The sequence below is a fragment of the Dendroctonus ponderosae genome, unplaced genomic scaffold (genome assembly GCF_020466585.1).
Source record: "Dendroctonus ponderosae isolate FM_Combo_2020 unplaced genomic scaffold, Dpon_F_20191213v2 Dpon_F_20191213_10, whole genome shotgun sequence".
In the NCBI taxonomy this organism is placed as follows: domain Eukaryota; kingdom Metazoa; phylum Arthropoda; class Insecta; order Coleoptera; family Curculionidae; genus Dendroctonus; species Dendroctonus ponderosae.
Genome location: NW_026017111.1, coordinates 4,889,241 through 4,903,746, shown reverse-complemented (window position 1 = coordinate 4,903,746; position 14,506 = coordinate 4,889,241). Strand labels below are relative to the sequence as shown.

At 38.8% G+C, this 14,506-nt stretch overlaps 1 protein-coding gene across 1 annotated transcript; it reads right to left on the bottom strand.

The window, feature by feature from the left end:
- On the bottom strand, positions 1–13,803 carry LOC109534054 (excitatory amino acid transporter 3). The gene is made up of 12 exons (XM_019899606.2): positions 13,626–13,803; positions 11,713–11,810; positions 8,188–8,466; positions 7,959–8,135; positions 4,836–4,878; positions 2,362–2,569; positions 2,098–2,308; positions 1,813–2,046; positions 1,566–1,757; positions 1,373–1,507; positions 783–952; positions 1–319 (listed from the first exon to the last, which is right to left on the bottom strand). Exons 3-11 carry the CDS (start codon positions 8,457–8,459, stop codon positions 787–789), a joined length of 1,638 nt encoding a protein of 545 aa, XP_019755165.1. The 5' UTR covers positions 8,460–8,466; positions 11,713–11,810; positions 13,626–13,803; the 3' UTR covers positions 1–319; positions 783–786.
- Positions 13,804–14,506: the final 703 nt, after the last annotated feature.

Genomic DNA, 14,506 nt, shown 5'->3' with positions numbered 1-14,506 from the left:
CTCAAATATCGACTTAGTTCTAGATAACATGGATTTCTTCAGCCAGGGGAATCTTGGATTTGTGTGGAAATTTTAAAAAAAACGTTGCAAAAGCAATTAGTTCAAAAACAGTTTAACACCTATAAAATAAATTCAAAAAACCCCCGATCTGAGTCTACTGCTTATACATAGCGGATACATTTACGTACTGTTCTAGGCAAATAAACAAGATTAAATAGGTCTAATTAATGTCTGAAAAGGGTATTAATTGCTTAATCAAATCCTTTTAGTCCATTCCAGAGGGTTAGTTGGCCAGGCCTCTGGACAAAATACGTGGCGGCTTTAAAAAAAATTGGATTTAACTATTAAAATCTCCAATATTCACTCATATTTAGTGGATGTTGGCTAGCAACTAGCAGGATTGTATATGAAAAGCCAACAGAAAAAAATTGAAAAATCGAAACTCCTCACGCTAAAAGTACGTGTGAACGTGAGGCCATTCCTTGAAACCCGTGGATTTTTAGGCCGTTGTAAAATGGAATTTCTTCCTGACGTTTCGCAAGCACGAGTGGCTTGCATCCTCAGAGGTGGCTTGCTTGAACGCTTACGGCAAGAAATTCCATTTTACAAGGGCCTAGAGACCCACAAGCCCGTGTGAACGTTTCGGAACTCGGCCATCCTCAGATGTAGGGCATGAAGCTCAATATTTCCAAATGGAAATATATATAATTTATCGACTAGTTTGAATCCTGCTAGGAAGATAACAAGCTCCCAGTAGGAAAATTAATTGCTCTAAAACTCACTGTTCTACATGTGCTGATCGGCTTTGGCTATTTCAATTAATTCGTGCGGCTCCGCATTGAGTCGGTCTTTGTTCTCCACTGCGCCCGCCAATTCTCCAGCGCTCAACAAATCCACCAAGCGAGCCCCCAAACAGTCGCACATCACGTTGATGGTGGTCCGGAAGCGATCCCTGCCAACACAAAGTTATGCCACGTGAAATTCTCCCAGACGTTTCACCGGCACGGCTGAGCTAAATCTTCAGAGGTGGTTGGCCGCCTTCCCCCAAAATGCTCGAAAACAAGAATAAACAGGCAAAGTGATCACTTCATATTAGTTATGGCGACCCCAAAATATCGAACTTGATGACAATACTAATTAATAATTTCAATGTTCTTTTGCACGAAAGAAAAACTGCTTATCGAAAGCAGTTGGGACGAAAACGCACCCAAAGAACGCGCGGTCTGCAGACTACGCACTATTATAAACACCAGAACGGCCCACAGACTACACACTATCATATTGAGACGACCGGCCTAGTGAAACTCGCGGGAGGCTGTGTTTGGAACGCGCCATCACTCAACAACACTTTTGATTCACAATAAATACTTACAAAAGCCAATCAACAGCTATGATGTTGATGACAGCATCTGCAGGCAGTCCCACCGTATCCAGAACCATCACCATGGTCACCAGGCCTGCTTGAGGTATTCCGGCAGCCCCGATACTGGCAGCAGTTGCAGTCAAGCTGGAATTTTCCAGAATAACCACTGATTTTTCCAGCCGATTTCGTTCGGTTCGCTCACCAAACGGCGACAGTTTTGCCGAATCCCAGCGAAATGTTATTGAGCTGAGCAATGAAAATGGCAGCCACAGCTTCATACAGGGCGGTACCATCCATGTTAATGGTAGCTCCAATCGGGATCACAAAGCGCGTCACTCGAGGATCCAGACCCATTTTGTCCATCGTCTGGATGGTGATTGGCATGGTGGCGGAGCTGGATGCAAACATTTCGCTTAATCAACGAAGCAAAACCCAGTCAATTTACCCACCTGGATGCAGTTCCAAAAGCTGTGACAAGCACTTGACTAAGCTGGCCAATGATCTTAAACGGAAGCTTGCGCAAGACAACAAAGTAGATAATGGACAAGGTGATGAAACCGTGGATGAACAGGCCGAGAAGAACGGTCATGAAGTAAAGCCCCAATCGGCCCACCAGGTCTGCGAAACTGGCAATTTCCATCACTTTGGCCACCACCAAGAAAAACACTCCTAGAGGAGACATCCTGGAAGAGACAATCCTCAGTTCAGAGCCCCTTAGATGGTCCTCCACCTACCAAATGACCCAGCTGGTGATGATCATCATGCACTCAGATAGGGCGTGGAAAAACTCCAGAAGAACCTTCCCGCGACTTCCCAACTGACCCATGGCGATTCCAAACACAATGGAAAACGTCACCAAGCCCAAGACGTTCGTGGTGCTTTCATAGCGCTCTTCAAACTTCCAACGCTCTGCAGGGTAGACGTCTTCCAGCTCCACTCCTCCATCTATGGAGGTTCCCTTGCCAATCAAGGAGCCAATAGGGCACGCAATTACTTACAATGAGTGGAGTTGTACTTGATTTTCATCAACTCCTTCAACAGGGACTCATTGATCCTCCGCTTCTCGTCTGAGGCTGAGAGCGAGTCGAAGATCGCGCTCTTCGACTCAGAATCCAAGGAGGAGTTTCCTACGATGCTCCGAATCACATCCTCATGCCCCTTCTTGTACAGAGTGTAAACGCTGGGCTCATGCAGGAATGTTTGCGACTGAGGGAGTGTTCAAATTTTCCCTTTTAGTGCATTCATCTCTTAATTACAGGGGGATTTATTAAGAGCGATTGAGGTTTATCTGTTAAGGCGCAGAGTGTTTAAGGGCCAGAAAGTTCAAAGAAAAGGTGACTAATAGCGAATCACCCGGTATATTGAGGATTTCTAATCCGAATGCATTCAAATATCTGATGATTTCCCTTAATTGAGTAGAATCTTGTCTCAATCCTGGTGAATCAAGTAACATTTCCATTGTTTTTTGTTGAGTGAAAACCTTGGAAAGAGGAAGGTCAAAATAGTTTCATTTTCTTTGCGGGTTTTAGTTAATTAATAAAAAATTATCAGCTTTCTCCAAAGCACTTGACGCAAGTAAAATCTCCATTGCTTCTAGCTAAGCAAGAATATTGGAGAAGCAGCAAGATAAATCTAGTTTTATGCTCACTGATGGTTTCACTTAATCAATTAGAAACTTTCCGAACTTCGTCCAAAGCATGTGAACTAAGTAACAATGTTGGAGAAGTAACAGCTGAAAAAGAGTTCTCCTGGTTTCGATTAGGCCTTGATTCATTGCAAACTGACTCTAAAATGGAAAGAAGCAAAATACAACAAAGCAAAATTGGAATTCAAGCATTTTCCATGAATCCGCTCAAAGTCACGTTCCCATGCCAACGGCTTAATCACGTCTGGACGCTCCTGCTTTTCAGATAAATGGAAAGCAATTCGGGGTCTTCTTCCATTAATAGTCCGGAAGCCAATGGCTCCAAGGCCTTTTTGGGATATTTTGCGACAAAGCGCTTATCGTCTTTCACAGGTTGGATGGTTGGAAAAAGGGCGACCATTCAACGTGAGCTTTCTGGACAGTCCTTTGAATGGACAACTTTGTGTTCAGAGTTGCTGTCCAGAGAGTGTCTGATTGCTTAGAATGGCGCTCGGACTAAGGCTTGGGAAAAACAAAGCTCTCAATCCATATTGATTACTGCTCATCTTTTCAGTTATTAAAAAAGTTGCCGAGTGGAATTAAATTTCAGTTATCCCGGAAAAAGGAAGCTTTTCCAGCTTTCATCTGGCAGAACTAGAGCAGACTTCGCGATCTTTGGATAATGGCAAAGAATTAACTTCTACACAGCGTGGAGATTTCAGAATTTTCCCTGGATCTGATGATGGACCGGACTGTTTCAAATGGGATTTTTGGTTTTTTCCTAAAAGTTAAATTAGGTTGGGCAACAATTCGGAATTCGTATCCATTTCATAACAAAAGTCTTCAAAACCTAAAGAAAACCCACTGTCTGAAACGCTGTTTTTGAGTTGTTTCCAACAGCTTCAATCGTTTAAAATTGCTCTTAACCAACCCCGTTTGGAAAAGATTTCCATGATTTTCGAACATTTTTGATCGTTTCGAAGACACGAGCTCTAGAAATCCGGCAGGGCCAATAAACRAAATCRAAWTTTCGATCTTTCGCGATGATGGTGAKCAATTTTGTTCCGATCCTRAYGGGCAGACGATCCTCCGAGACCGAAAAAGGTTCTATCGGTTCATCAGATATTTTCAAGCGTTTTGTTGGTTAGACACTTATTTTTTGGTYATTTTAATMTTTCGCKTTGGTGATGAGAAATTTTCTTTCGATTATGACAGAGAGAAGATAATTCWCAAAACGCTGTTTAATTAAGTAAGAAGTTTAGTAAGAAGTTTAGTAAGAAGTAAGCGTTTTGATGGTTRTTTAGACACTTATYCATTGGCCATTTTGGCTTTAAGGGCTCTGTAAAAGTTGATGTTTTCTTCTGAAACGTTGAGCATTTTCTTAAAACTTTTATTGGGAACGAAAGTTSTTGAGATGCTTTCTGSAARAAATTCTGCCGATTGATCAGCGATTTTTCACTGTTTTTGAGATACACGTGTTTTAAACTTAAACTACTAAAACTTAAACCCCACACTTTTCCAGAAACGTATTGGGAAACCGAAGGTTAAAAAACAAATTTGATGAGAAAATGTGAATACTGCATTTTTAAGAAGTTTTCAGTTTAAAAGCTGAAGMCTTTTTCTGGTTTTAAACTTKGCGATCAACAACGAACTTTTCKCGCTGCCWTTTAATTCATGGACTGYAGCTTATTTTCCCACACAATRTCTTATYTGCTATGCTAAACATTAAGGAAATTGTGCAGCGCAGTAATTAATAATAACAATTAAACGGCGAATTAATCCGRTTTTCCGGATTTATCATGAAATATCCTACTTGTTGATAAATTAGTCTATATTTTAAATACATACCTGGCCAACGCAAGCTTGAACCAAATTTGGTGGAAAGAAGTTTCTAGAATTAAAAAAATCCTAATCAGAATGCACGCAAATAAAATAAACGTTATGTTAGTGACATATAGATTTCCAATATTCGAAAATATTAGTGCAAAAAAATTGTCTTTTCTCTCTTTGCTGAAAGAATTATTTCTGTTTAGAAAGTCGACGAGTTTTCTTGTAAAATTGATATCTCAATTTTTTTGCATCAGAGATTCAGTTTGGCAGTATTGTCAGTTTCCAAGAGTTTTACAATAAAACGATTATAAACTTTCGCTTTTTCAGTTCGGGGAAAAACACCCAGAAATAATTATTACGGTTTTGTCAAAAATTCGAAAGTGCAAAAAGTTTTCCAAATATTTTTACAAAAGCGGTTAAGGAGGCGAGTGTTCCAATAAAAGGTATCTTATAATTTTTCACAAAAAATACCCGAAGATTGCCAGGATGTTAAGTAAAACTACAAAATAATGTGATTTTTGCGTAGAAAGAATTGCTTAATAGAAACTTTGTTAAAACGGGAATGATCTTAAAATTTAAAGGAACTTTAAAAATAATAATTTTTGTAAACTTTTGCTCTCTGGTCGTTTTTTGAAGATAATCCTAATTACTTTCGGTAAAAAACTGAATAACATTATTTGGTTTTTGCGCCAATATCGAAGCTCAAATGGGTTTTCTAAAGTTCTCTGTAAACCGTTGAATGAGGCGATCTTTCTAGCAAAATCAATTTTGTTATTTTTGGCTGTAAAAAGCCCATTATTGTCAGAAAAGAGCAAAATCATCAGAAAATAATGTCTTTTTTGCGTTTTCGACAAAAAAAAATTGTTGGGTCGGTGTTGGAAAAACCCTTAATGGTTTTCGTGAAAAAACAGGAGGAATTTATTTTCGTTTTTGTCCCGAATGCGACGCTGAAAAAAGTTTTTGTAAACTTTTTACAAAGATATAAATTTATCTTGCAATTTTTCTCGTAAAAGACTTTCAGATCGTCAGTATTTTTAAGTGAAACTCTACAAAATGGAGCGTTTTTGAGCAGAAATTTAAGCACAAAAATTCAGGCAAAACGGAAAAACCGCATTTTTTGAACAAACTCTACAGTCTTCAGAGGAATGGAATCTGTTGTAAACTTTCGTTTATTCTCTTCGTTTTTTGATAGAAATTTATTTGATTTTTGTTCCAAATTCGAAGCTGGAAAGGGATTTCAAAACTTTTTACAAATCGACGAAGGATTCGAAATTTATTTCATAATTTTGCGCGGAAAATACCTTAAAATTGTAAGCATTTTTWAGTGAAACTTCAGCATTTAGAAAAAAGAGCAACTTGRCTAAAACTGAAAAATTCTGAAATTTTGAAGAAGTTTTAAAATATTATTAATAAATGGCCCTTGAATAAATCTGAMCACAAGTAAAAAAAGTCATAAATATTTTCCCAGCAACGSAACTGAGTTGCTGCGCCGGTTTGTTGGGTTGGCGCACCAAGCCATTTGCGTGGCACTGCGCCAACTCCTAAAAATTTACTRAGTTACCCAGGCCTATGACGTAGTGATCGAAGCTCACCCTGACAGCGCTGTGTGACATTTTGGTCTGATAGCGCCGTCAATAAGACGTGACTYTTTAGTTTCAAGGTTTCTGATGCTCTCAAGCGTAAAAAACTATTGACAAATGAAAAMAATTATGCRCATGAGGTGTAAGATGCAATAGTTTTCAATAAAATAGCAAAGTTCCAGCTACTTTTTACGCATTTGAAATTTTCTCTAATCCAAACAAAAGCGAGTTCGAACTTGAAATTTCTGCCACTTATCAAATACACTAGTGAATAAGTGCTAAATATCTGAATTAGATTTAAGTGGAGGCTGATTTTTCAGAAATTATCAAAATTCAAGCTGTATGTCTTGCCGTGAAATGCTCCCAAAAAAGTTATTTTTTAAAAATTCTCTTATCCAAACCAAAACAAATTTGTATTTGCAATTTATCAGAGCTATAAAGGATATTTTAACGAATAAGTGCGAAAATTTTAATGCAAATTGAAGTGTGGGCTGATTTTTCAAAAATTTCAAAGTTCAAGCTGTATGCCGCCTAATGCTCAGAAGAAGAATAAGTTTCAAAAAATTCTCTTATCCAGTCCGAAGCAAAATGGGAGTTGAAATTTCTAAGAGCACTAAAAGACACTTCACGGAACATGTTTTGAACATTTGACATATATGGAAATTCCGAATTTTTCAGAAATTATCAAAATTCAAGCTGTGTTGCGATTTCCTCTCTACGCAAATCATTTTCCAAAATTTGCTTTTTCCAAACCAAATCAATCCGAACTTCCAATTTATCAAAGTAATAAAAGACACCTCAATGAACAACTAGTGTACATTTGAAGCAAATTCACGTGGTGTTTGATTTTTCAGAAATTATCAAAGTTCAAGATGCATATCCCTAAACAGACTGAATTTGGAAAATTTTGGCGATTTTTCGAAGAAAGTTTGTTTTATTTTATCTTCTAAACTATATATGAAAATAACTATGTAGAATCTCTAGGTATTTGCTGTAGCCAATTCAAAGCTTCTGTAAACATTCGCCTCAAACTAGCCGAGTTGCTTTAGAAAAACAAAACTCCCTAAATGGAGCCACTGTGACAAAATTTAGCAAGTTAGTAGAACGAACAGTTGCCGATGATTCAGCAAAATTTCAGCCAAATCGTTCAATTAGTTGATTTTTTATAGAGCCATAAGTGATGCAGGCAAAACTACATAAGCCCCAAAGATTCGCGCGGAAGGAGATGCAAATTTGCGTGCTTCTGGAAGACGTAGTCAAAAGCTGTACCGAAGTCAAATCAGTTGCGAGCTGTTATTGCATTTTGATAAATTTCTAGTCTGCTAAATGAAAAAGCTTGAACATCCACCCATCTAAAGCGTCTGTCTTCCAAAGTTCCGCATGCCGACTAATGGAAATGCGGCTGCAGGACATGGCTAGTTGCTGCAGGAAATTTTATATAAGTACTAATAGTGTCATGTCATGCAGTTTCCGGCCCGGTTTAACTAGCCAAACTGTGTCATCAAGGCGGAAGTACTCGGAAAGGTAAGGGACATTTACACATCACATAATCACTGCTTACCTGATAAGGTCCAGAAGAGTATCCTGAGTGAGAACATGCCGAGTGAGCACTCGGCTGGTCTCATCCTCATCGGTGGGTTTCCAAGGCACAGTCCCTTCGCCAGGCCGGATGGCAACCACTAGGATAATCCCCAAAACAACCGCGCAGATGGTAGTGGTTGCATAGTACAAGATTGACCTGCAACTCGCAAAAATTCATCCAGAAATTGGCGTGATGTAGGCGGTTTTACCTAATGGCGATTTTTTTCGACAGGCTCAGATCGAGCGAGCCAATGGCCGAAATCACTGAAGCCATCAGCAGGGGAATGATGAGCGCCTTGAGCATCCGAAGGAAAAGTTCCCCGGGAAATGCCAGGTACATGATTTCCCTGCTGCTCCACTTGGAGGAGATGGCTCTGAGCATGAGACCGACGGCGGTGCCTCCAACCACTCCCACCACCGTCAAAATGGTAAGTAAGTTCTTTTTTATGCATCTTACTAATTTGTTGCGATCGTCTGCCATGCTCAGTCTGAAATCAAACAATCACCGAATCGACCACATTTTTATGATTAATTCAAGCAGCAAATTGAAGCAAGTCGAAAACATCAGGAATCATTGCGAATTGGTTGAGCTTTTTGTGAGAGTCGGCCGATTTTTTCTCTATAAGATCCGAAATTTCAGCCCTGTATCGGCGTGGTTTTGGGGGTTGAAATTTTTTTCCACTGGCTTGCCGCAGTGTCTGGCGTTTTTAGTTAGCAGAATTTAAAAATGTTTTAAAGCGCATTGGCCGATCGTAATTGATTCAAACTCGGCACACCTTTTGACGAATGCTTCCCCCAGAAGTGTGCAAATTTGCGTCTTTATGGGTGCAAAATTGTGGGGTTTATGCAGCTTCGCTTGCATCCGGGCTTGTATGCTTGAAACGCGTTTTTAAACGCGTCTTGGTGTGTTTGAATTTTTCTAGAAAATCAATTAAAGCTCCGATTTGGCTGAAATTTTGCGGAATCATCGGCAAGTGCGTGTGCAAAAACGTCGGAAATTTCAGAATAATATTGAATACAGTGTGAAAGTTGTGATTTTTTTTTAAAGTTGGGTTGCGCTTTTGAGCTTTCGCTCTTGCAGTTAACGAGTTATAACTCATCCGTTGATGAGTTATAAGTCATTTATTAAAGCTTTACGAGACCCGAGACTGGAATTTTCACATCTAAAAAAAGATCATTAACATTTTTTTTAGTAACGTTTTACTACTTTGTTCAAGCAACTAAGAAAAGTCCTCTAGATTTTTTCAGCAACCGAACTGAGTCCAAAGAAAGTCGACGAGTGCTTGTATCATCGAACTCTTAATTTTTTGGCATAAAAGATTCAGTTTGTCAGTATTTTACAGTAAAACGTTAGTTTATTTAGTTAATTCTTTTAATCCGGCCTGCAGGCTTGATCTTGACAGAAATCTTGAAAATTTCTATAAAACCAGCCGGAAGTCCCAATGCTTTGATATTTGGTCCAGCCCTTCACTAGTATTTTGCTCATGCTTGTCCAAAATTTGAAAGTTATATCGGGTCGAGTTCGGAAGTTATAGTTATTCTGGGTCAGGCCGGCACGATTGAGGCGCGCTATCACTGCGATTTTCAAAATTCCTATAAAATCAAGGAAGACTGGAAATTTTTGGAAAAAAATTTTCGGAATTTATTGGCTAATGCTTAGTCTACACAGTTCAAAAGTTTTACAATCACATCGCTTAGAGTTTGGGAGTTATCGCAACTTTAAAACAGGCTTGTACAGCCAAGGCGAGGTTTCACTGAAACATTGCAAATCTCGGAAAAATCAACGAGATCGCCTAATTCATTGAGACTGCACGAAATACTTCGCTAAGATCTTCTCTATAAATGGTCGAATTTTGAAAATTAACTCTACTAGAGTTTGGGAGTTATTGCTATGAGACAGGCCTGCACACTTAAGGAGCATTATCACTGAAACTTTTGAGTCTCCAGAAAATCGGTTCGTCTTCACAATTTAGTGAAATTCGGCGCAATTATTTGCTGATGTCTCTTCTATCAATTGCGAAATTTTCAGAATCACTTCCGTTCAGGTTTGGGAGTTATCAATGTTTTTAAACAGACCTGCTACTTTCAGCCGCATTACCGTTGGAACTGCGAAAAGCTCTAGAAAAGCATTGGAAAACTCGAATTGATTAATCTTGGGTCAAAGCCTTGACTGCTACATTTTCTGTACATGTACAAAATTTTAAAGTTACATCCGTGCGAGTTTGGGAGTAATCACTGTTTGAAGAGTCCCGCGCGCTTGAGGCGCATCAGCACTGAAATTTTGAAAATCTCTATAAAATCACGGTGCCCTCAGATTTTTTTGAAATTTGGTGCACGTATTTACCGAGTTCTCCTCTATTCACTTCTGAAGTTCCACTATTATATGGCTGCCCGTTTGGGAGTTATCAATGTTTCGATTAAGGCCTGCACACTCCAGACGCATCATCAGTGAAGCTTTTAAAATCCCTCAAAAACCAACAGCAATTTTTAATTCCGTGATATTTGCCACAATCCTTTGCTGATATCTTCTCGATAAATACGCGAAATTTCAAAATTTTAGCGATCGAAGTTTGGGAGTTCTCAATGTTTTGAAACGAGCCTGCCCACTTAAGTCACATCAACAGCAAATGTTTGAAAATGTCCAGAAAATCAGCGTTTGCTTAGAATCGACTAGTAGTCTGCGCAATTATTAACTAGCTAATCTTCTATAAATACCAAAAATTTCAAAATTATATCGATTCGCGTTTTAAATATATATAAATTTTTCGGGTAGGCCCACACAACTGACATGATTGTATTTCTGAACAGTAGAAACTTTCAAGTGCTGTGAAAAATCAATGACGCCTCAGAATTAATTGAAACTAAGCACAATGACTCATAAGTGCCTCCTTTATGCATGGGCAAATTTGCAGCTTCATTGCGATTGTATTTTGAGTTTTTTAAGTTTAAGTTTCTGAATTTGGCCCACAAAACTCACACACTTTTTAAAAAATTGTAGGAAATCGGTGAGTGCCGGGAATTGATTCAAAATCTGCACAATTGGCCAAAAATCCAGCAGAATATCGGTAAGAGTTTGCGAGTTATCATTTTTTTGCGAAAAGTTTGCACCTCACAAAACGCGGGATTTTTAAAAAATTCCGCAGAAGCCACGAACGTTTGGAAGTAGCTGACATTTTCTACAGTTATTAACCGCTAAATTCTGTACAAATGCCCAAAGTTTCAATGTTTTATTGATAGGAGTTTAGGAGCTAGATTTGTTTGAGACACTGTTCAAATCGTTAAATAACTAATTTTTTCCAAAAATCAGCTAGATGAATGGTTTTCGGGGCCCAACAACCAATCAAAGAATGAATGAGTTGAAAAACCAAATTATCCGGTGTTTCCTTTAATATTCTCGTCACTCTTTCATGTAGTTGATATTCGGATGTTTGCGCGTTTCAATTAGGCAACGTTTGATATAAATTTGCATACATTCAGAGATTCAGTTTGGTGAATGGTGGACGTTTGAAGGACAACAACAAGAGGAATATCAATAAACACTGTTTGCATTGCGACTTTAATAGCGGGTTATAAAACTGTGGCTTGATCTTAACAGTCCCAGCAAAATAAATTACCATCATTAAATGCCCGAGAATTTGAATAATTTATAGCAGCGCAGGGAACAAGGGAAATTTCCTGATTTATTTATATTTATGAGCTTGTTTCGACTCACTTATCTGCCCGTTTGGACTTACCAAAACTAAGTCGCGTCTATAGCAAGGTCCACCTCTGCGTCTCAAAGTTAGATTTTAACAATCTATAGAACATGTCCTTGGCCAGTCCTTACGGAAAGCTGCAATATAAAATTAAGTACACTTGGTTTATTTCAAAAGCAAATGATGAACATTTCTCCACAATTTTCACGTGCAAAACCTGTTTGAATGTTTGCCAACCATCCGAAGTTCAAACACTCAATTACTGAATTTTTTCAATTTTTCCCACACAGTCCGTACCAGCAAACCTATCCAAACTTCGGAACGCCAAAATTTCGGCTTTTTGTTTCAATTTCATCGGCTTATTCAAGAGCGAAATTCAACATTCGAGTTCGAAACAAAGCCAGAATAGGCCGTATAGGACGCGTAAGGGAATCAGGCCGCTAAAGGAAGTGTTTAATAAAAATAATTTGCCAATAAACGTGAAGCCTATATGATACTGTAATATGGGGAAGCGCGATTATAGTTTCTAGTGTAATTTGTTGTAGAAGTGAATGTTTGGAGAACCAATTTGGGTCCACTTTGCAACAAAGTATGTAACGAGTAGTAAAGTTAAACTCTCCCCTTGGCTTTAGTCTGAATATCGTTAATTTGTCGGGAACTTTGCGCAGTTTTAACGCAAGGAGGAAAGCCAAAAATCCCCAATTGCTCCCTCAATACGCGAAAAGTTGGACACAACGAGACTTTCAGATTTCACCGGACGCTGAAAGCTTTGAACCAAAAAGATACTCAAAACTGCAAAATTTGCAAAAATCGGCAATTTTCCAGCTTGAATCCTTAAACTCTCAGCTAAGAAAATTGCAACCCAATCGATTTTTCAGACAATTCAACTTGCGGCTCTAAAAAAGCACTAAAACTCTGAAAGTTGAACAAGCAACTACTTCTACAGCCAGCCACTGGAGGCTTAATCTTCAGTCTGACCAAAAATGAAGGAGATTTACTCCCAACATTTTTAAAAGCTTCCAATCTTTAGCCTGAGAATTAGCAACGGAACCTGCGGCTCTAAAAACACTCAACAATCTGACCAAAAAATAAAAATACTCAAAAGACACCTAAAACTCGGGAAGATGAGCAAGAAGCTACTTGCAGATGAAACACAGTCCTCAAACCATATAGCAAAATTGCTACCAAATCGAACCGCTTGATTTTCAAAAGATTCCAGTCTTGAACCGGAGAATAGAAATTAAACAAAGTTCTTAAAAACACTCAAAATTCCACAAGCTGGACAAGAAGCGCCAAATTTTAATCAAATCGAATTTCCCATTGATTTAAAAAAACCAAATTTTTACTGTAGAACTGGATATGGAATAAGCCCATATCGAAGTCCCAAAAGCACCGAACGGAAGAAACCAACCAACACCAAAAGCTGTCGAAAAATGTAGAGAAATTCCAGTACTTTAACGGTTTAGAGGCCAACTTGCAAGTGCCCCTATTCGCTATCGTTCAGAAAACATCCAACCATTCAGCAAATTTCACAAGTTGCCAAAACTACTCAAGGATGATTTAAAATAGGTGAATTAGCCTCCGTTATCACCAGATCTGAACTCATTGGACTTTTTATTTTTACACAATCACTGCAGGGATGTACTGAAAAAAATCGTACAACCACAGTTGTAAAATTGTTGCTGGGAAAAGCTGAAATAGTTGCAGGTCTTATGGGAACTAATTATTAGGACTAAATTTCCAGTGAAACTGGAAGGACGATTTCAACCAGCAAAAAATGGAAAATCAGTTTGAGAAAAAATACTACTGTGACTGTGGGACAGTGGACTTGGATTTGTAGCCAATTGGCGACAAAAATACACCGCACTATAAATATCCAGGAATCGGCCTCTTTGTGCTCCACTTAGAGTACCGAGCGAGCCAAAAATTTGAGGATAATCGTAAAGACTTACTGTTCAACAAGTAGCTCAGCACTAGCAGCTGGTCTTGCACAATCAAGCTCGAAAGCGAAATCTGGATGAAAGCGATCCAAATGCACGCGCGCAAATTAAGCAAAAAAACGTCGCGCTCTCAGCCGAAGCAGATTTGAACTGTTTTGGATGTTTCGTGGCGCGCTTGATAATGATTGATGCTGCAATTTTCATCCCGCTACCGGATCCTGCAGCCAATCAGCACCCGAATCCCCCCATTCGCCTGCTGATTCAATCAGCCGCTCTAAATGCTCTATTCTGTTTTCGGCGAAATGCTTGATTAAGGCGATGGATCCGTTCGATATACATGGACAATGTGATAGGAAAAACAATATTTTATTAACAACAGCACACATGTAACTAAATACAAATCAATCAATTTTAAACGGCGTTTTCATCATCGGTGATCTCAATTGTGTCCACTATTTCGTCAATGATACTGATGATGGTGTCGAGTCGTTCAGTTGCTCGATTGAACTTTTTCACTGCTCTTAATGTGGACGCGTCCTGCTCGATGTTTAACTCTGAAGCACTTTCCTCCGAAGCAGCAGCGGAAATCTCTTCGGTATCTTCAATTTCCACTTCCGCTTCTTCATTTGCTGGCTCCAAACTTGCATCGTCATCCACAGGATTATCCACATCTACAAAAATAATGTTATTATATTTTTGTGCGACGAATATGTCTGAACTTCGTTGATAACGTGAACATGATTTGAGTACATTGAAAATTGCAACTTTGTGCGATATTTTGCAGTGAGCCAAATTTGGTTCCATTTAATGCACCAGTGCCTTCAGAATCAATTTTTAAACTTTGGATTTTTTTGAGCAATTTTCCATTTTTACACCCGTCTGATATCATTCAT